The sequence below is a fragment of the Desmodus rotundus genome, chromosome 8 (genome assembly GCF_022682495.2).
Source record: "Desmodus rotundus isolate HL8 chromosome 8, HLdesRot8A.1, whole genome shotgun sequence".
In the NCBI taxonomy this organism is placed as follows: Eukaryota; Metazoa; Chordata; class Mammalia; order Chiroptera; family Phyllostomidae; genus Desmodus; species Desmodus rotundus.
The window spans coordinates 108004942-108027536 of NC_071394.1; the positions used below are offsets into that span (position 1 = coordinate 108004942).

The following is a 22595-nucleotide window of genomic DNA, read 5'->3' on the forward strand; positions in this document are numbered from 1 at the left end:
ACATTAAAACAATTAAGCATGGCGGGGGGGGGGTTCCCCTGGCCCTGTCTCCCTTTTCACAAATGGAAGGTCATGAGAACTTGGACTTCACTTTGACTTAAAGATGGAAGCTATGTACTGAATATGGAACAGCCTCTCTACTAGACCTGGGCTGCTCACCTTGGTCTGCTATGCAAGAAAGAAATAATACTCTATGCTGTGCAGTTTGGGGTCTTTTTGTTACAGCTGCTTCACTGGCTCCCTAACCAATACACTGTCTCACTCCGTCCACATCTGCTCTGAGACTAGTCAGTTTTTTCTAGGCCCTCAGGCTTTGACCCCTTAGTTTTTCTGCCTCTCTGCGTGCCATCTTATGGCTCATTTCCTTGTCTACAGCTTGTCTCCTCCTCCAGGTGTGCCAGTTTCGGGCACCTGAACTGCAGCTACCTGACCTGCAAAAGATGCACCGCAGCTCCTCGGATTGGTCTAGAACCTTCTCCCTTGAGAGGAGACACAATTTACCTTATGTTACCTAAACCTCTTTTACTTCTCTTGACATCAACCCCCCAAAACAGTGGGGGCCTTTTACTCTTGAACTCTAAGACCAAAGTCTGTCCATAGCATTACTACCCATAACAGAAAGAACACTGAACAAAATTTTGACTTAAGATATTGATTGTTATGAATGCTATTTATTTGCTTGTGCATTTAGTTTTGATTCGAGTGAGTCAGAGCAGAGTAGATTGCAACATAGTTTTCAGTTTTTAAGTTCAAATAAGAGAATTCTTTTCCTTTCCTCATTTGTGAACACCTTAACCAACTTCTGCAACAGCTAACTTTTATGTTGCCCTTGCTATGTGCCAGGTACTCCTGTGAGTGCTCCAAATGCACAATTACCTTTAAGCTTCACAATAAGGCTACACGTAAGAGATCAAGGCAAGTAGACAGTAAGTAACCTATTCCAGGCCCACAACTAAGTAATAAAGCTGGGATCTGAACTTGAACTCTTTCGCTCCAGCATCCCTTCTCCTATGCTTCTCAGTAGACAGTATTTTCATGTGCTCATACTAACAATCAACACATATCATCTTCAGTGAGTTAGTGGCTATTATTAAGATAAACAATAATCAGACACAGGAATTTGAAGATTTGTTCTTCCTAACTTTTGTTACTTAATTTTTAGCCTGAACAAAAATGCAAATATGTGTTATATATAACAATAAATAATAATAGTTCCACATATATGCAGATACATATTCATAGTAGAAAAACAATGGTTGGTGTGTATCACGCTAAACCTACAAGAATTCTCTGGTATAGGTGTTATCTTCATTGAGGAGGAAGTTTGAAGCTCTAGTAGAAAAGTGAGTGGAAGCCTAATCTGCCTAAAGCCAGAGCCCATTTTCTTTCCACTGTTATTTCTTTCCACTGCCTCAGTTAGCACATGCACGCGCACGCACACGCACACACACAGAACAGAGAACAGAGGCTTCCACTCCACAGCAGTGGGCTTTGTCGAGACCACAGCATTCTTAGATGGGCCCAGATCAGTAGTCTATTATAGAGAGATTCTCCAATCTTGTCAACTGGTTTAAAGTAAGGGGCTGAACCCTTCCATGGTGAAAAGGGAAGTTAGTGAAGTGTTAACCAGACAGCTGGTCACATCGCCCCATGCCTCAACCTGCCTGTCAGTCGGCCTAATGAAGGGCAGAAAAGTCTGCAACTAATGAAGGGCAGAAAATAAAGCCTTTTTTGTCTTGCTTACCTTTGTCCATGCAGATGCTTTGAACGACTTCCTTTTTGATGCTTTCTAAAGAATCAAAGTTCTGCCCAAAGTTAACCCTTTCTTCCTTTCCAGCAATCTGTAGCAGTTGTGTTTTGTTAGCCGCCCCAATGCCGATGGCATGGATGGTGATTTGTTCAGCCCTTATTCTCTCCGCAGGCTCCAGCACGCTGTCCTCAGACATCCCATCAGTCAGCACAATGAGGTGACAGGGAACCTCGCTTGACCTATGCTTCCTTCCCTCCCTTATTATTGGCAGGATGAAATCCAGGGCTGCCCCAGTAGTAGTTCTGCCTTCGAGTTGATCGATGTTTAAAACAGCCTGTCTTAAGTCCACATCATTGGTGTAAGTATGGATATCAAACTCCACTTCCTTCTTATCCGAATACTGCACAGCCCCAACGCGGACTTTGTCTGGGCCAATGCTAAACATGTCTATTACCCCCAGCATAAATGTCTTGATTTGACCAAAATCCTCTTTCCCGATGCTGGTTGAGCCATCGATGAGGAAATAGATATCGGCCTCTTTTGTATCCACACAGCCTGCAAAAAATAAAAAATAAAAAAGGAAAATAAAAGAATGAAAGTGAATTCTTCATTAATTGTAGAGAATCTGGAGAGAAATGTGCAAGTGGGTTTGTAGAAGAACATGAGGCCGTGAAGGTTCTAAAGAATGAGGACACTTTGGGCTGGCCCAGAGCCCGTACATTTCATCGAGCCCATTCATGCCCATTTTCTCCTTTGAAATTTGCAATGATCTTGTGAGGAAATTGACACAGAGTGAGGCCCAGTGGCTTGTCTAAGGGCAGGGACACACAGCCTGTAAATTACAGAGTAGGAACCAGATTCCCAAGTCTCCAGGCTGTATGTCAAATAGGTTTTCTAGTATTGACACCTGCCTTTTTAGACAATTATGCGTAATCATTTCTTGAGAAAGTGGGTGAGACAGATGACCTCCTGCTCTTACTTCCCCAATAACCAGCCTCCTCTTCCCAGAGCAACTAGGAGAATATATTTATAACTAGAACCAGATCATATTACATCTCTATTTAAATAATTTATCATTGCATTTAGAATTTAAAAAATAAAAAAACTAGCCTGATCTTTCCCCCTGCTTTCCTCTCTGACCCTATTTCCAGCAATTCCTCATCTTACTCACTGTGCTCCAGTCACACTGGGCTTCTTTCTAGGCTTTGAATGTACCACAGAGCTTCTGCACTTGCCCCCCTCTCTTCCTGGAATATTCTTCCTCCTAAGGGTTCTCCTAAGGGTTCGCATGGCTGGTTCCTTCTCATCTCGTCATGAATGTAGCAACTCAGATGCCTCTTCCTTAAAAAGACCTTCTCTTTCTCTCCAGCTAAAGTACATCAATCATTGTCTCTCCTATTACCCGATTTTCTTTACAATACCCATTATTTTCTGAAATTTTCTGATTCATTTGTTCATGAACACAGCCTGTTTTCTTCCACAGAACATCAGCTCCATCAAGGCAGAGACTTGTCTAGCTCTCTGCTTCTGCCCACTAGGCCTGACATCACAAGATTTTAACAAAATTTTTTAAATGGAAGAGCTCTCAATGTCCCTTCCTTTGTTGAAAGCAGATTCTATTAAAAAAGTGCTCTAACTTTCCTAAGAGTCTATTTAGAACTCTACCTAGTCATTCATTGCAATCAGGTGTGAGGAAGAGCATACTTTTAAAATGTAAGTTATTGCCCTGGCTGGTGTAGCTCAGATTGAGTGTGGGCTGTGAACCAAAAGGTCTCTGGTTCGATTCCCAGTCAGGGCACATGCCTGTGTTGCAGGCCAGGTCCCCAGTGGGGGCCACATGAGAGGCAACCACACATTGATGTTTCTCTCCCTCTCTTTCTCTTTCCCTTCCTCTCTCTCTAAAAATAAGTAAAATCTTTTTTAAAAAAATAAAATTTAAGTTATTTATGCAATTATCTGGTTAAGTATATAAAAAGATCTTTAAAACACAAGACAGTTTAGTCATTTCAGAAATGTTTTCTTTCTTGACAGCTTTTTGGGAATTTATAAGCTATTGACAGTACTTCAAGCTATGAGGAGTTGGTCCTTAAGAAATCAAAACACTGGAAACATTTTAAGTTTGACCTTGAGAATTAAACTATGAAAAGAACACATAAGGCATCAGGGCAAAGATAAGCAATTACTTGCAAAAGACAGATTTGATCCCAGGCCAGCAAAACTTGACAGCAACCAGAATTAGTTGTTTTATATTCATGATAAAGAAGAATTCGGTGTTTTCAGAAACACGACGGGGATGCTCATCAGTGAAGGAGAGTACACTGTGCATCACCGCGGTAACCATGGCAACGCCCATCCAACCCACCTAGCGCGGGCTGGACCACATACTAGCCACTAGTCACATGTAAATGTAAACTCAAACTGAAACTATTTTAAAAATCAATGACATTTAAAAATCAGCTCTTCAGTCACACTAGCCACATTTCAGGTGTCAAACAGCCCCACGTGGCCAGTGGCTAACATATTGGACCGTGCAATTATAGAACACTTCCATCCTCACAAAATGTTCAAGGGGACAGTGTTGGAGAGGAATGCGTCCCCTGACCCCAGGAGTTATATACGGTTATATAAAGAGATAGAGATATATAGCTGCAGAGAGAAATGGAGATATCGATCTATATATCTGATTTTAAAATAGAGTCAGACACTCAATTGGATGCCACTAGACACCTCGGTGATAAAACTAAATCCCTTGTTGTGATGCCATGAACTCTGACAGTCTCAATTACGGGTCAGCTTCTCACCGGCATGGAGACAGGGAGAGAATGTACTTCTCAGAGGGCAGGAATGTCCAGGCCCCTGGGCGTTGATCCTTTCACTATAAATCATTCTTTTCACTATACATTAGTCCCTTGTTGCTAATGTGAGTCTCCCCTTGATCTAATGGAGTTCTTTTCTATAAGTTGAATATGACTGGGTGCCAGAAGTAGCAGATACGGCAGTGACTAAATCAACACAGACTGCTTCTCTGGGTTTGACCACTCCGAAATTATAAAGTTGGCCACCACCCGCTTAGGCCATGGCAAATTCACCAGAGCAGTGGTTCTCAGACACGAAATCATGACCTTGTTGGGGAGTTTACTAAAATGCAGGGTGCCCAGAACCCACCACCCTCAGGGACTGAGTCATTAGTTTAGGGTAGGACTTGGGCCACTAAATTATTTACAATCTTGTCGGGAAACTCGGGTAAGTTTACAGCAGATACTGTTAGTGTTCTGCCTGTAACCCCTCAAATTCTTTACCATTTTCATGCACACTGATTTCCAGTGTTTTTGTTCCAACAGGTAGCACCAGCGTCTGTTTGTGGGTAGGCTGCTCTTGGAACTTGAACTAGAAGTGTTTGAAATGTACATTCCCTCCTGTGTGCTGGAGTATAAATTCTCTAAGCTACATTGACATTGACCCTGACCGGGACAACCCTGAAGTTGAACCCATATTATCTCTAGCATCATGGAATTGACCCTCTGTGGAGCTTTGCTTATTATCCTTCCTTCCTGCTCCCACTTCCTCACTTCCCTAGCAATCTCCACTTTTTCCAGGGTATATTTTCTAATACATCAATTTCACAAAAATTTTTGTTCGGTTTCTAAGAAACCCAATTTAAGGTAGGTATGGATATTAGGAGCTACTGAATTAATAAGAAGTCACCTACTGAGATTTTATAAAAGATAGCCACCCCCTTGGATGGGCCTTGACCTAGGCTTGGTCCCATATTGTCCCATTTAGAAATTCTGTAACAACAAAAATGCTTTTTTTCCCATCATTGCAAACTCCCTGAGACCACACTACAATTTCCTCCTATGCCCCAATGGTTGGTACTAGACCAAGGTGGCTGTCACTCTGAAGGTGTCCTCTATGTATCACTCAGGAGGTAGTAGCAACCTCATTTCTTGCCACTGCCTTGTAATGTGTATGTGCCAGAGGAAATCCAGGGCTGGCTCGGGATGCATTCCTTAAACCTTCAGTGGACTGGTCTAAGTTTAAAATTAGCCTTTAATATCATTGGAGAATCATTATTTCCCCCTTGAGTGCTGCCAAATTTCAGTTCCAACTGTTTGGAAGCATTTTCTCTGCAGAGTAAATGTGTGAAGACAGTGGATATCTCAGAATTAGATAAACTCAAAGTCACATCGAGTATCCCTTGGCAGGTACCTTTGAAACGTGCTCAGTAAAACTATAGCAGATTCACAGAGTATCTTGACTAGAATATCCTCCACTAGAATGATGGAAGGAAAAAAATTAAAAAGATTAAAGAGCAAGAAAATTGTCATGGTTATGCATAAGGATGATCCCTGCAAGACTTTTATAAGAGCTAAATATTGGCAATGACCTATATGTACAATCCAGCAATTTAGGATATGTTAGACAAATTATGTTATATCCATATGATGGAATAGTATTCCCGACTTTAAAGAAGTATTGCAAAAGGATATTTAAGGAACAGTACAAAAGTGCATGACACAGCTTGATAGGAAAGTGGGTAAGACAGATAATAGTCATTATTTCCAATACCCATGCTCTTCTTCTTCTAAACTAATTGGACCCTCACTTTTTACCTAGGTAAAAATTTTACCTTGGCTGTCCCAAATGAAGACCGCATTTTTAGGTTTCTATTTTTACCCCTGAGGGTGACATGTGACAAAGTTCTGGCCAATGGGATGTCAACAGAAATGGCATATATAATTTCTGAGACTACTCTTGAAGAAAGGAGGTAGAGGGGTGCCTTTCTCTTACTTGCTTGCTGGGTGTGACTGTGATGCTTAGCGCAGTTAACCTGGACCATGATCCTGGGAATAAAGGCCACAAAAAGCACAAAAAAAGGGACAGGGTCCCTGACACTGTGGTGTACCTCACCGGCTCAGTCTGCTCAACTCGGGACTTATTTATAAAACAGAAAACTAGTTTTATTTTGCTTAAATCCTTGTTAATTTTGGCCATGGCTGGGTAGCTTAGTTAGAGCATCGTCCCAGTATGCGAAGGTTGCAGGTTTGATCACCTGTCAGGGCGCATACAAGAAGCAACCAATAAATGCATAAGTGGAACAGTAAATCTTTCTCCTTTCTCTCTCTCTCTCCCTAAAATAAATAAATACATTTTTTTAAAAAATCATTGTTATTTTTTTGTTTTGTTAGGCACACCTAAATGTAATTGTAATTGATGTAACAATTAACCTAAAAGACAAGAGAAATAAATGTTAAGAATGGTTTTATCTGAAAGATTGGATTCCAGATTATTTTATTTTTTTCTTTATGTTCATCAATACTATTAAACTATTTTGTAATTGACACATTTTAGGATTTTTTACATCTTATTGAGTTACAGTTTATTTACATGCTAAAAAAAATTCACCCATTGTAATCATTGAATGATTTTTAGTAAATTTATAGTTTTGCAGCCATCCCCAAAATCTAGTTTCAGAACACTTTCGTAACTTCTACAGTTCTCTTTATCTGATTCAGGTCAGTCCTCGCTCCTGTCCCAGCCCTAGGCAATTACTCGTGTTACTTTTAGAATAAGAAAAGTATTTTTTTTAAACATACCAGTTTTGTCAAGATCCATTTGTTCAGCACGAGTATAAATTCGGGACCATATTTCATTCTGGACCTTTTTCAGGAAGTTCTTACTGTAAGTTTCCAAGTCTGCATAGGACCGCATTATGGAAGCCGTCTGTTCCGGAGGGTAAGATACTATTTCTTCTAACTGGGTATAGTTAGCCGCGTGGGTGCCCACAGCAAATACGGTTACGCCCTCCAGACGAAGTTTCATCGCGGCCTCACGCACCTCATCGTCTGAGGGTCTCTGAGTGACCAGGACCGCGATCTGAGGCACTCCCTGGGCCCTTCTGCTGCCACTTGATTCTAAGAAGCCTTCTCTCCTCAGCTTCTCAAGGGCAGCCCCAGCATTGGATTTCCCAGCCCGGAGAGCAAGCTTCTGGATTTGCTCCTGAAATGCAGATTGACTTGTACTTGATTTCAGAAGAGAGATAGTCTCCGCTTTATTGCTGTAACTCATAAGTCCAAGCCGCACACAGTTGTTCTTCACATCCAGGGAGGAGGTAATGTTCTCCAGGAAGCTCTGCAGGTTCCTTAGATTTTGTCTCGTCCCAACTGCCTCATCCACCAGGAACACAAGGTCAGCCAGTGAATCTTTCTCACAGGGCAAGGGAACTATGGGGAGAGAAAAAGTATGAGAATCAGCACAAACCACCAGCCTAGAGTGAGAAAGGCACTTTACAGACTGCCAAAAGGCTATAGTGAGAATAGAGGTAGTCCTGAGAGATGAGGTTAGCATTGTTTTCTTTTAATAAACAAAAGATATTTCATTGTTGGTGGGGTTGGGCAGGGCAGGGGAGAGGAACAAGGGAAAATGGGGACAACTATAATAGAACAATAAAAAAAATTAAATAAAATAAGCAAAAGATAAAAATTATGGACAAGACATGTAAGATCATTGACCTCAGATGCTTTGCTGTTCCCTCTATCTGAAGAATGCTGCTTACCAATTTGCCTACCACACCCATCACCACCATGATCCTCCTGACTGCCACCTCCACCTCCACTTCTACTACCACCAACCAACAACCACCAGCAACAACCATAGACAATAACAACCAACCACCACCACCACCTCCACTGCTACTACCAACAACAACCAGCAACAACCACAAGCAATAACAACCAACTACCACTACCACCTCCACCTCTACTACCACCAACCAACAACCACCAGCAACAACCATAGGCAATAACAACCAACCACCACCACCACCACCTCCACCTCTATTACCACCAACCAACAACTGCCAGCAACAACTATAGGCAATAAGAACCAACCAACCACCACCACCACCACCATCTCCACCTCCAAAACCATCGCCACCACCTCTACCCTTACCACCACCTCTTTCACCACCACTCCCAGATCCACCACCACCATTCTCAAGCACTGTGATACAGGGATGAGTTAGAAATATTTCTGACCTTGGGGAGCTCACATTCTAGGGGGAGGACAGGTAAGTAGATTATATTATTTCAGACAGTAGTAAGTGCTAGCAAGGAAATAAAAGTGACTCAAATAATTGCTATGCAGGGGATATAGGATGGGAACTAACTTCTCTGAGATAGAAAGAAGTCAGGGAAGTCCTCCCTGAGAGGATCACATTTGGGTGGAGATATGAATGAAGAGAAGGATTCAGCCACATGTTGTTTTGAGGGAAGAGGAATTCTGGCAAATGAACAGTAGGAGGTGAGCACAAGTAAGAAGCCCAGAGTGGCTGGAGCCAGTGAGTGAAGGGAACAGTGATGAATGAGGTCAGGGGGAGGTGGGGACCAAATTGTAAGGATGTCATATGATCTTAATTAAGTCTTTTAAATGTTATCCCAGTCCCTGAGGGAAATTAATGAATTCGGGAATCTCAATTAAGAAATAGCTGTCCTAGTCCAGGCAAGAGATAATGGTTCTTGGACAAGGATAAGAGTAGATAAGATGAAACAAGGGTAGTTTTGACACATGAATTAGAGTTAGAACACACATGACTTGATGATAAATTGAATGCAAGTATTGAGAAACAAAGAGGAAGTGGTGAAAACTCCTAGTTTTTTTTACCTGAACAACTGAGCAGATGTGGATGGTTATCTTTTTTCAAGATAGGGAAGACGGTGGGAAGAACAAGTTGCAAGGAGAATTCAAGAATTCCATTTCAGACACGCTAAGAATGGAATACTATTGCAGATGCTGGGTAAACGGTTGGTTATATGAATCTGGAATCAAGGAGAGAGCACACCATATGTACATAAAACTCCTATTCCAAGCACAGGTGGAGAAACCACAACTGAGGAAAGTGTAGCCAAGAGATGAGCTCAGTGCTGCCAAGAACTACCCAGTAGGATTATGAGCTCTAGAAGCCAAATGGCACGTCTTGCTTATCTCAGTCCCTACCTACTGGTGCCTTGTGGGAGTCCAAAAATATTTGTGGAATTAAAAATAATTCTCAATAATCTGCCAGTGTACTCTGAACCCTACACAGTTGGCTAAAACATACCCTCAGCATGATCGTCCAGGTTAGTGTTTATTTGTAAATTATTGATAGTAGTAACCTCTCTGCCAAATGCCATACAAACCACCTTCCCCATATGATAAGGTAATCACTTTTATCCTCACTTTATAGGCAAGGAAACTGAAGCTCAGAGGTTAATAACCTACTCAAGGCCCTGAGGGGTCAAGCCAGGGTTTGACCCAGACCTTCCTGACTCCAAAGCAAAGCCCTCATTCCTAACCTCTAAAGGCAAGGATAGCCTTGTTGCACCATATTGCTGTGAAGTGAATTAGGAGGAGAGAAGCACATTCAGCACACAGAACCCTCTGAGAAAGTGGAGAAGCCCTATTGTCCTGGAGAGCTCAGGCTAAGCAGCCACCTACAGGGTTGCAGTGCCTCCAAGGTCCCAGAGGTGGAGGGTGACAGGAAGGTTTTTGCTTTGGGAGAAGATTCACACACGCCATAAGAACTTTCTATTTTCCCCAAGACAGGAAGAGCGAGGGATGAGGAGAGTGGAGCAGAAGGGACTCTCTGGCACCTCAGGGACCATACTAACTGTGGCAGAACCTTCTAGATACTCACTAAAATCCACTTCCTCTTCTTGGGCTTAGAGCTAGACCTGGTTTCCTAGCCTCACTTGGAGTTAAGTAGGACCATGGGACTAAGATCTGGCTAATAAAATATGAGTCACTTCACAGCTTAGCCCATAAAACCATCTTCCATCTTCCTTCCCTTCAACGAGCTCTATACCAATTCTCAAGGCACCTTGGAAGTCTTATTTCAATACAGAAGAGCCACCACCAACCTAAGTATCTGAATAGAAGAAACACAACGGGGCACCTGGAGCACTGGCCCTATGGTATTACAAGGGAAATAAATAAGCTTCTTATTCAGGAAGTCTATTTGTTATTAAGACCTAGCCTGGTCTGACTACAAAATCGGCCCATAGCTATAGCCATGGAATTGATGAATGAGAGAGCAGGAAGGGAGTTTCAAGGTCACCCCCACTCCCATACTTGACATATGAGGGTGCTGATGCAAGGCTCAGGGAGATGACATCGCTTCTCCCAGTTCACATAGCCAGCAAGTGGCATTGTGTGGATCTTCTGACCTTGTGTTCAGGGCACTTTGTACCATTTTGTACCCAGGTGACTTCTTTAGGTCTTAGAAGTAGATAGCACCTACTCAGAATAGCCCACCATGGCAAACTGACTACGGAAGCAGCCAGGAGAATCCATTATGCTGGGGACTCTTTCTGCCTTACTCTGGAGAAAATGACCGGAGCCTCTCGCCAGCACAGTGCACTCACTGAGGACCTCCTTTCAGCTGTACGTGCCTGTTTTACCTGCTCATCAGTACCACAGGCAGAGCTTCCTGTCTCATTTTGCCTATTCCTTACTAAGGCTTCCTGGGATCACTTCCCAAGCGAACCATTTGTACTCAATAGTCTTCTGTTTCGGAGCCTTCATAGAAAACTTGCTTAAGACACAAATAAAGCACTTTTCACATGAGAAGGTGTGAGTCACGGGGGCATAAGTAGCTCTGTCAGCCTCAGGAATCAAGAAAGAAATCGGATGAGGGGCTCATCTACTTTCCTGCACGAAGTACAGGGGCTGCCCAGGGGCAGAAAGGAAGGCAGTTGTGGCAACTGGCAGTTCTGGCGGGTGGAAGTGCAGAGATAATAGATGGCTATCTGGCCTGGCAATCAACATTCCCCGAAAGGACACCTGCTACAATGACTGGGATGAGGTGCTGCTCTCAAGTAGCTTTGCACACAAAGACATCAACATGTATAATGGCACCTGAGAAGACAGGTCTCTGCTGTCACTGGAGACATTCTTGATGGTGCTCAGAAAGGAAGTTAGGGAGAATTGTACGTCCGGGGATATGATAGCTGAGGGCCTGACTTATATAAGTGAGGGCGCTGAGTCAGTTCCATCTGAGCTGCTTTTATTTGATCTCATTCATCCATAGGCTTGTTGGAGATATTTCCAATAATTCTTTAATTTCAAGATCCTGTCTACTATAAGATATACTCTTATTAAATGGCAGCTCTTCAGGATTTTTTAAGCACAACTGAAAGACACATCCTAATATTAAAAATGTTAAAGTGTATTCTTTGATGTGAAAAATATAAGCAAAAAATGACTCCAGCCCTGGCTGGTGTGGCTCAGTGGGTTGAGCATCAGCCTACCAACCAAGTGTCATTGGTTCAATTCCCAGTCAGGGCACATGCCTGGGTTGCAGGCCAGGTCCCCAGCTGGGGGTGCGTGAAAGGCAACCACACATTGATGTTTCTCTCCCTCTCTTTCGCCCTCCCTTCCCCTCTGTCTAAAAATAAATAAACAAAATCTTTTTTAAAAAATGACTCCAGGGCTGGGAGGGAGAATGAACAAAACATCTGGCTTCAGCAGATCTTGATTCTCATTAAAGAAAGGATAATGGTGAAGGAGGGGATGAGCCAGCACAACTTATGTCAGGCTCAGGGCGGCAGCTTCCTGCCCGGCATTACTGCGTAACTGAAAGTATCCCCTTCTCCCCCTGGCCTCATTCTCAGGATGTTGTTCCCATTTAGTGTCACCACCTAATGATCAACGGGCATTTATTAAATACTTACCGTGTGGCTCACGCAGCCCCAGACCTGTGAGGAAGAGGACCGAGGAGGATCTTACTTCCTTACCTGCACGACCTGCGCACATTCACTCACTAAGGAATAGAACTCCAGCTCCTTGTCAGCGCTGTGTAGGCCCAAAGAACTCAGAGATAAATACATATAAGTTGCCAATTCGTCCTTCAAGGTGCTACCAGCTCATTGGGCGGGGGAGGGGGGCAAACACAGAGACGGGTATTTATGCCTCTGGGAAGCGCTGCTGTCGTTGCGTGCACAAGGGACTGTGAGAGCCAGGGAGAAATTTGAATGGAAAGCCTTTCGAGAGGATATGACAGTATGGCTGAGATTTAAATGATGACAGACGCGACTCAAGCTCTAAGAAAGCTAAGGGGTGCAAGAGGACTCCTGCCAGAGAAAATGGCACAAGCAAAAGGCAGACACGAGTAAAAGTAGCCTGTGCTGTGTAGAAATTCCCAGCACTTCACTCTGGCTAATTATGAAACCCAGAGAGGAGCTGGAAGCGATGAGGGCGGTGAGATGCAGTTGTGATCACGTCAGGGCTCTTACCTTTTACGTCGGTCTCAGCGGCTCCTTCCCTGTACTGAGCCGCGTCCTTGATGATCTGCGTCAAGTTCTGGGAGAACGCGCTGAGGTCCCTGACCGTCCGGAGGTTGTAATGAAACTGAGCCGTGGCCATGGCCTTCAGGTTCTCCTCGGAAGCTGTCTGCAGCCCCACGGAGATGATTCTCACCCCGTCTCGCCGCAGAGCCTTGGAAGCCTCCTCCACGTCATCCTCGGATTCGGCCGAAGCCAGGACCACCAGAACCGGGGGAAACAGTTTCTTATCTCTCCCGTTGGCTGGGCCGGAGAAGTAGGTCCTGTGAGCCTCCTGGAGAGCGTTTCCCACCCGCAGGGAGCCGCCCATGAACGCGAAGTTCTTCTTGAGGTGGTTCAGCATGGGGTTCTTGCTCTTGAAGGTGTTCAGCTGGAACTCACTGTGGAGCCTGTCGCTGTACTGGGCCAGGGCCACGCGGTATTTGTTGGCCTCGATGGGGAGGCTGTTGATCATCTTGCTGATGAATGTCCTCACAAAAGGGAAGGACTTGGTTCCCAGGTGATCAGAGCTGTCCACCAGGAACACGACGTCTGCATACTGAGGTCCTGGGCCTATCAAAACGGAACACAGTGGTTATTCAGCCTTTACATTTCAGACCACAGTGCTCATTTGAGACTATGTCCTACTTCATGTTAAGGGCAACTTAGAGCCCCAAGGAAAGTGTCTTCTGGATGTCGAACAGAAGAAACTGTACTTGTTTTTACTAAAATGCCAAATAAAAGAACTTTAGTAAGTTAGCCAATAAATTTTTCTTTCTGAACTCTATGCCAGAAGGAATCAACATTTTTTTCCTCTTTTTGGTTGTTGACCCCCCAAACTCTGATATTGTACTAAAGAATAAACATGATACCAGAAAGTCTCCAAGTAGTCTGTGGAGTAACAGCAACTTTTATAAATAGTATCGAGTCAGCAGCTGTCTCGGGTTGGAAGCTTAGAAGCAGATCAGAGACAGGGATTTGGCAGAGGGCTTGACTGGGGGAAAGCAGGGCAAAGGAAGCAGGAGATGGGCAAAGCAAGATGTCTTCTGTTGGCCTGATTAAATGGGACTCTGGGGTAGCAATTATACTAGAGCATCAATTATACTTTGAGACAAGGGAGACAGTTTTTTTGTATTCTCCTATCAGTCACATTGGCTGTAGACCATCACAGGAAACTGGAGGGAAGGAGGAAGGGGTTAGGGACATAAGCTCCTGAGTAAAGTGGCTCTGGGAAAGCTGGGAGCAACCCTCCGGAGACAGTGGGGAACAGCTGTGAGCTACTGCAGGCAACACAGCAGTATTCACAGCGGCTCACGGTGTGGGGGCAAGGGCGGGGCGGGGGCTGATGAGCCAGCCTGAAAAAAAGAGTCTAGGCCAGGGGAGGCACCGCCAGCGTCTCCTTTAGCAGTCCTGGTCAGCTAACTGCACTCTTGAAATTAGTGAGGTTCTGGTAAATGTCTAACAACCTCCTTTCAAAGTAACTCAGAAATTCACCAGGAAATTCTAGGGTATCAGGAGAGTAGAAAAACCTAGCTTTTATTTTCTTTCTCTTTCTTTTCTTTTCTTCCTTCCTTCCTATCCACCTATCCAACTTATTTATTTATTTATTTAAGCCAAGATGGAAACTGACCTACAGAACAAATGAGTAGACTCTATTCATAGGCACAGGAAACACTAAAATGTAAGCAAATCAATGAATAATTAAAGCTTTTCTAGCCAGGTGTAGCAGAACTCAGGACTTTTGCCCATGGCATTCTGTTATCTCTTAAGAGATTAAGTTAGCTTGATATTGTATACCTCCAACCGCAACTAAGTGCTATGTACTTTGATTTTTTAGTAAATAAATAAATTCCTTGTTTCTCTATTTACTAATGAGCATAAAATATACTAGTACCTGGGCTCTGATCAGCCAGTGTTTCAGTCCAAAGGATTAGGACAGATATAATTAGCAGGTTCTTCATTTTGTTAGTGAAGGTTTCTTCCTTTTCTGTAAAAAAATGTTATTTACAATATGAAAAAATCTCATTGTATATAACTACTGGGAAAGTTGGATTAGAACACAATGCACTGGACACAAAACAAGTATTTGTCAAGCAATGCCAAGTGTATTCAAAACATTCACCAAGCATCTGGAGTATTTGTTGAAAATTGATAATGCTAATGTTGGCTGAACTCGTACCATAGCTCAGAGACTTTCTCAGTGCTTTACAGCTCTCATATGATTTAATCCTCAAAACAGCCTTCCAGGGAGGTGTAAGTACTATAGCTATGTGACAGATAGGAAAATAGGTGAGGAGTGGTGCTAAGTGGTAGAGCCAGGATCCTAACCCTGGCAAGGTGATTGCAGAGCCCAAGTTCTTAACCACTGTGCAATAAGCCTTATGCAAAACCTGTGTCCTCACCAAATGGACGTGGTCACTATTCTTCCATTTTTATGCCAACACTGACTCTTGCATATGTTCACAACTTGGCCCAAAGAAAGCCAACAGCTATCCACGTGTTTCCTTTATTGAACCCTTGTGAAAACTGTTCTCTCACTTATGGTTATAATCAGTTTTACACATTACTTTAACTTTAGCATTTCTCTCCACACAGTTTACAGTCAATCAGAAATCTCCATGGGAAATTATAATCTCTCAGAAATTCTACCAAATCTGAGTTCTTCCTTAGAAAAAGGGAAATAGATCAAATGACCAATACTAAAAAATACAGCTGCCTTAAATGAGATACCAAAGGTATAAGGGCTGGTTTTCACTCTAGAGTTGACTTTTCCAGCAGTTCCTTTGAAGCTGCTGATCACCCAGGAAACTGAGAGAAATCACGGGAAGCTAGATTCGGAAGAGACCCAATAGATCATTTAAGCTAAACCTTTAATTCGTTAAGGAGGATCCGCTAACTAGGCACCCCAGTAGTTAATGCCTGAATCACATCAACAATGACTTTCTATACTCATCGTACTGTAATATACCATGCATTTTACTTAGTCATTAATTTTATTGAGATATAATTCACATACTATAAATCTTAACCCCTTTTTTGTTAAAGATACCCCACTTCACCCTAGAATTTACTTTCTTTTGAGGAGGGGGGTTGCTGGTGTTCTATTACAGTTGTCCCAATATTCCCCCATTGCTCTCTCCTGCCCCGCCCACCCCCCTGCTCCCATAAAGTATATAATTCAATGGGTTTTATTATAACCACAGGATTTTTCTTCATCATCACTAATTCCAGAATATTTTCATTACCCCCTGAAACAAACCTCATACCAGTTAGCAGTAACTTCTCATTCTCCCCTTACCACAGGCCCGTCAACCACTGATCTACTTTCTCCTCTATGGATTTGCCTATTTTTGGACATTAATATAAATGAAATCACATAATATGTGGCCTTTTGGGTTTGGAACCTTTCAGATAACACACTGTTTTTAGCATTTATTCGTGTTGTGACATAAACTAGGATTTCAGTCCTTTTGATCACTGAGTAATATTGTCCATACTTTATTTTAAAAATAAATAAACACGTATTTTAAAAATCTGTTCATCAGCTGATAAACACTGAGTTTGTTTCTACCTTTTGGCTGTCGCGAATATTGCTACCATGAACATTCACGTGCACGTGTTTTGTAGGTACGTGTTCTCGTTTCTCTTGAGCAAATACCTAAGAGTGGAATTTTTAGTTTTATGGTACCTTTTTGTTTAAAATATTGAGAAACTACCAAATTGTTCTCCAGAGTGTCTGCAACATTTTATATTTCCACCAGCAATGCATAAAGGCTCTAACTTGTTGATATTCTCACCAACATTCATTACTATCTTTTTTTAAATTATTATTATACCAAATCTAGTAGGTATAAATGGGTAAATTACTGTGGTTTTGATTTGTATTTCCCTAATGATGAATGATGTTGAGCATCTTTTTCTAATTTTAATTTTTTATTGTTATTCAATTATAGTTGTGTGCCTTTTCTCCCCATCCCTCCACCCCACCCCAGCTGAACCCCCCCTCCCCTACTCCACCCTCCCCCTTGATTTTGTCCATGTGTCCTTTATAGTAGTTCCTGTAATCCCCTCTCCTCACTGTCATCTTTTGATGTACTTACTGGTCATTTGTATATCTTCTTTGGAGAAATATATATTAAGTAATCTGACCATTTATTTGCCTTTGTATTGATGTGTTGTAAGAGATCTTTACACACTTTGGATACTGAATTGTCCTGGCACCCAAATGGCGTGCTGTTGAATTGGGTTTGCTAGTATTTTGTTGAGAATTTTGCATATATATTGTTTAGGCCTGTTGGCTGGTAGTTTTCTTTTCTTGTATTGTTCTTATCTGGCTTTGGTATCATGGTAATGCCAGCCTCGTAAATGACTTTGGGAGCGTTCCCTCACCTTAAACTCTAGAAGAATTTGAGGATTTAGTGTTAATCCTTCTCTAGATGTTTGGTAGAATTCACCAGTGAAGCCATCTTGTCCTGGGCTTTACCATTTTTTATTACTGATTTGATATTTTCCCCATCGTTGGTCTGTTCAGACTTTCTATTTCTTCCTGATTAAGTCTTGGTAGGTTATTTGTTTGTAGGAAATTATCCATTTTTTCCAGGTTATCCAAGTTGTTGGCATAATCTTTCACAGTAATCTCATTATCCTTTGTATTCCTGTGGTATTAGTTGTGATGTCTCCTCTTTCATTTATAATTTCATTTATTCGAGTCCTCTCTTTTTTATTGTGAGTTACCTAAAAGTTTGTCAATTTTGTTTATCTTTCAAAGAACCAACTCTTATTTTGGTAATCATTTCTATTGTTTTCCTATTCTGTTTCATTTATTTCTGCTCTAGCCCTAATGCTAGTCCTCCCTGCTAACTTTGGGCTAAATTTGTTCTTCTTTTTCTAGTTCCTTGACATATAAAGTTAGGCTGTTTATTTGAGATCTTTTTCCTTAATGTACACTATTACATTAAAACAGAACTTTCCTCTTAGAACTGTTTTTGCTGTGTCCGAGAAGTTTGGGTATGTTGTTTCCATTTTTCTGGAGCCACTAGCTGGGCTCTGTTATCACCTCCATTCCGGCAAGGTCACGGGCTGTGTTCCGTGGCAGGGCGATGCCAATGGCTGGACTGCACAACCGGGCAGGTCTATGGTCTGGGCTCTGCAACTGCCCTTGGTCTGGTGAAATCTCAGGTTGTGTTCTCCAGATGAATGACTCTACTGCCTAGACTCCACGTTTAAGCATGGCCACTGTTGGGCTTCCCAGTACAACAGGGCTACGCTCTGCAATCCAGCAGGGACATAGGTTGTACCTCAAAGTTGTGAGGTTGCAGGCTTTATAATCAGGTAGTCTGCTAACTGTGCTCCACTGCTGAGTGAGGTTGCTGCTCAGGCCCTCTAGCTGGGCAAGACCTCCACTGTATCCTGCAATTGGGATGGTGGGGGATGTACTGGAGACTGTGCTCTGAGGTTGGTTAGGGTCACTTTCCAGGCTCCCTGGTTGGTTGGAGCTGCGGGCTCTACCCTGTGATAGGTCAGGGTCACTGGCCGGTCTTCCTGCCTGGGCAGGTTGTGTTTGGCAATCAGGCAAGGCTGTAGGCTGGGCTTCCCTGCTGGGTGGTAGCAGGGGTTGTGCTTCAAGGCTGCCCAGAACCACTGTTCAGGTTCCCTGGTTATGTGAGGCCAGAGACTATGCTCATCACCTGGGCATGGATGCTGCCTTAGTTCCCTGCCTGAGCAGAGCTATAGGACGGGTTCCACAGCTGCCCAGGTTCTCTGGCCAGGCTTCTCATATGCAGGACTAGAGGCTTTGTTCAGTAGTTAGCTGGAGCCGCAATTTGCTTCCTTGCTAGGGTGGGGCCATAGAATGGTCTTCACAGCCAGTGTAGCCTATTGGCTGGGGACTCAAATCAGGCATAATGGTCAACCAAGCACCCTGGCCATACAGGCCATGGAGTTGACTCTGTAGATGGGCAAAGCCCCTGGCTGGGATCTCTGCCCAGATACTGCTGCAAGCAGGAATGTGGTGCCTCGAGATCCGAGCACTGGTTGCTATAAGCCCCATCCCCTTCTCCATCTCTATCTGATCCCCAATGGTCAAGCCCTTCAGATTCCCCAGTGATCCCCATGAGGCGTCTTGAACGGGCCTCCTGGGAAGTGCCCCACAATGCTGGGGGAGCTGGGTGTCCCCTTAGGCTCTTTTCCAACTGGAGCAACCAAAGGCCCAGGTCAGGGACCTCTCTGTGTGGGTGCTACTCCTCTTACCCTTCAGGTGTGGTCCTTCTTGGTCTCTGTGGTCCAGGAGTTGTTTCTGCCTCACCCCCCGGTTCTGGGATTTTCACAGTGATGTCTTCTTGCCTATGACTAGTTGCCACCATAGTTGATCTTCTTGTGAGGGGGGCTGAAATCAGGAACAAACTATGTTTCCATCTTAATGAGGTCACCTCCAGGGGTTCCTGGACTGTGTCCAAGAGGGGCTGGAGCTGGTTCACAGGCCAGTTCAGGGTCTACAGGTTAGACTCACTCCTCCCAGGTCCCTTGGCATATGGTGCTGCTGACAGAACCAAAGCCAAAAGGGGATGTACCTGAGCCTTCAGGGGTATGGATCACAGTCAACAAGTGAACTACCTGGGTGCGAGCCCTGCCTTTTCAAAATGGGTCTCCTCAGCTTTGAACTGCACCTGATTTCATAGACTCCTACCTGGCTCTCAAAGCTCCCACAAAGACTTTCGTTCAGAGAGGGATGCCAAGTTATTGTTGTTGAGGAGGGCAATGAGCAAGAGATGTTTTATTAGGCCATCTTACCGATGTCTCTCACTTTACCTTCTTATTTGCCTTTCCCATTACTTCTGCTTCCTTTAGTATAAGTGGTTCTTATCGGTTTATCCTTCACATTGCTTGTGCCTTAAAGAGAAATCTAAATTTTGAATGTGTTCAAGGTCATCTTCCATTCCCTTGGCTAGTAATGTGTTCCTGAAGATCAGGTGAATGCTTGTGTTCCTCCAGATCAGAAGGGGATAAAAGAGGGCACCCTCCCTCCTTTGCTGTAATCTAGGCTCACCATTCCCAATGCCCTTCCAGCTTCTGCCCCAGGCCCTGTGGTTATCCTTGGTCAGCGGCCCTTGGTTAATTATCTGTGGCTCTTGGTTCTTGATGGTTCAACTTCCCATTCTCTCCTGTGGCATCTTGACATTTGGTACAGGAAGCTAGCAGCCAGTACTAAATTGCCAACTTTTCAAAAATAAACAAAGAAAAAGTGAAGGAAAGATTGTCAGTCCCAAGACATCAGAGTGGGAGGGGCTAGCACTTATGAGAGGGTTGAAACACGTCTGTAAGGTTCCTCCTGACCCCAAAGTCTCTCATCGTTTGATGCAATGGTGGACGATCCTGAAGCAGACAGTGGCATGAACAAGTGATCCGCTGGGGAAGTTAATTGGCCATTTTGGGGGATATATACCCCAAACCAGACTTAGGGCACAGCGAAGCTCCAAGATCAAGCAGCTGCCACGTGAACTAAGCTGCCCATTCTGACATTTTCAAATGCTCAAAATCTCAGAGGCTGATTGGAATTCAAAGCTAGCATCATCCCTGAGGGAGAGGCACCCCAAACCCATTTCAGGGGGAATCAACAGCCAAAGTGCACATCTGGAGAGAAGGCTCTGCACGCTGAATACTGGGCAGCAACCAGCTGGCCTTGCTATTTCCTGTGGGATGTTCAGCACATGTAGGCCAGCCATGCAGAGACAGGGAACAAAACTGCACAGCCATTGCCAGCAGACAAAATAAGAGTGTAATAATGGGATAATGACGAATTATCTCCTTTCTTTTGATTATAGTCCTCTGATCATAAATGTCTGTGAAGACAAATTGCACTCATTCCGAATGGTAAACTGCATTTGGTATGGGGCGGTCTGTTTTATATAATATAAGGCATGAGTTCTAAAAGTGACTCGGTAAAGCAAGAAAACAAAAAAGCTTAATTTAGTGAAACACAAAGCTTGCAATCTTCTGACAGGTTCAAACACCAAAAGAAAACAGTGATTTGTTAGTAAGTTACAATAACACACCGAAGGCACTGCTGTTAAGTCTTGAGCCTGCTGGATTGGAAATAAGTATGTAAACAGTTTATTGGAGGTTTACACTGCTAAATCCTAAATCAAACATGGCACGGATCACACACTAAAAGCATGAAGTTTAATTTCTCTTTCTCCCCTTTTGCAGCCAAAAGAGCAAGAGGTCCTGAAAGATGGTAAGAACTAAAGGGCCAGTCATCTTCCCATCTGTACCCCACAAAACCCTAGTTTCTGGAGTCATCTTGCCATCATGAAGGAGAACCTAAGACCAAGAGAGATATGTTTGTGATGGCATCAAAATCTTGATCATTCTGAACCACCCCTGGACTTTTTCAGGTATCTCAGCTAATAATTCCCACGTGTGTTGACCTACTTCAATAATTTCCATGCAAAAGAGTCCTGTCCAGTATACACTTGGTCACCTTTGATGGTGCTTTGATACCAGACCTGCTGGGCAATCCAAGAGTGGGGCCTCGATGATGCTTCCTTCCTGTTGCAACTTTCCAGAACTCACTGGACGGTTCTCAAAGTCCCTATCACTCTGGAGCTGAGCAAACACCATGGTAACCACACTGTTTTTTCCTCCGCATGAACAGTCCTCTTATGCACAAATTCAAATCCCAACTACCCTTTAACACCCTACTGCCTGACCACGGTAGCCACATCCACCTTCCATGTTCCCATCTGCTCCCAGCACTCAGATTATACCATTATTTTTTTAAAGCTGAGTTATATATTCTATTCAGCTGTATTCTTTATGTCTGTGTACATGTTTTGTCATCCATCCTTAGAGTAAGTTTTAAGAGAATGAACCATGTTTTCTTCTATTTAGGATTCTTCTAAATAAAATGCCAAGCAAGTAAATGCTTGCTAAATTGAGTTAAATGTATGCAGTAACTCCGGGGGTAAATATACAGTTGAGTATATAAAGTACGATTCCAACTTTTTAAAAATGTCAAGTATATTTATTTCTAGATGTAGCATTAAGGATATTTTTTTCATTTATTCCTGAATTAAAAAGTACATTTTCCTGAGTAAAGCAAAATAAAATTGAGGAGAAAAAAAAATCTTAAATACAGGATGCAGTGTCCCAGGACAATGCCAGTATATAACTTTTGTCCCAGTGTAATGATTAGGGGTAACTTTTTTCTCTCTTAAAACTGTCCTAGGACTTCCAGTTTCCAGTCTGGCATGTAAGGAGCTTGGAAGTCAACACTCTGTCCTCCTAATAGCAGGTAATAAGTTACCTCTTCCTATATCCATCAGGAGTGAGGCCACAGGGTAAACCACTGCCCCCAAATTGGAGACAGACCGGCAGATACGGAAAATCACAATCTAAAGGAGCAGAGACCTCGGTGGGAACCAGTGCTGGACAGAAAAACCGAACTATAACTGAAAATTGCTGGAGGTTCAGTGTGGACAGATCTGAGAGTTAAAAACTCTAGGCCATGGCCCCTTGTTAAGGTGGCACCTACACTTCTGTAAGCTTTA

The 22595-nt window shown here is 43.3% G+C and overlaps 1 protein-coding gene across 1 annotated transcript in view; it reads right to left on the bottom strand.

Annotated features, from left to right (window-relative positions):
* COL6A5 (collagen type VI alpha 5 chain) overlaps nt 1-15030 on the bottom strand; it is an 89237-nt gene extending 74207 nt beyond the window's left edge. Inside the window, exons 1-5 of the mRNA XM_053930345.1 lie at nt 14942-15030; nt 13021-13620; nt 11141-11146; nt 7348-7974; nt 1745-2305 (exon numbers count right to left, since the gene is read on the bottom strand). Coding sequence (XP_053786320.1) covers nt 1745-2305; nt 7348-7974; nt 11141-11146; nt 13021-13620; nt 14942-15008 — 1861 coding nt within the window. The 5' untranslated portion in view covers nt 15009-15030. The remainder of the gene's footprint in view (nt 1-1744; nt 2306-7347; nt 7975-11140; nt 11147-13020; nt 13621-14941) is intronic.
* Nucleotides 15031-22595: the final 7565 nt, after the last annotated feature.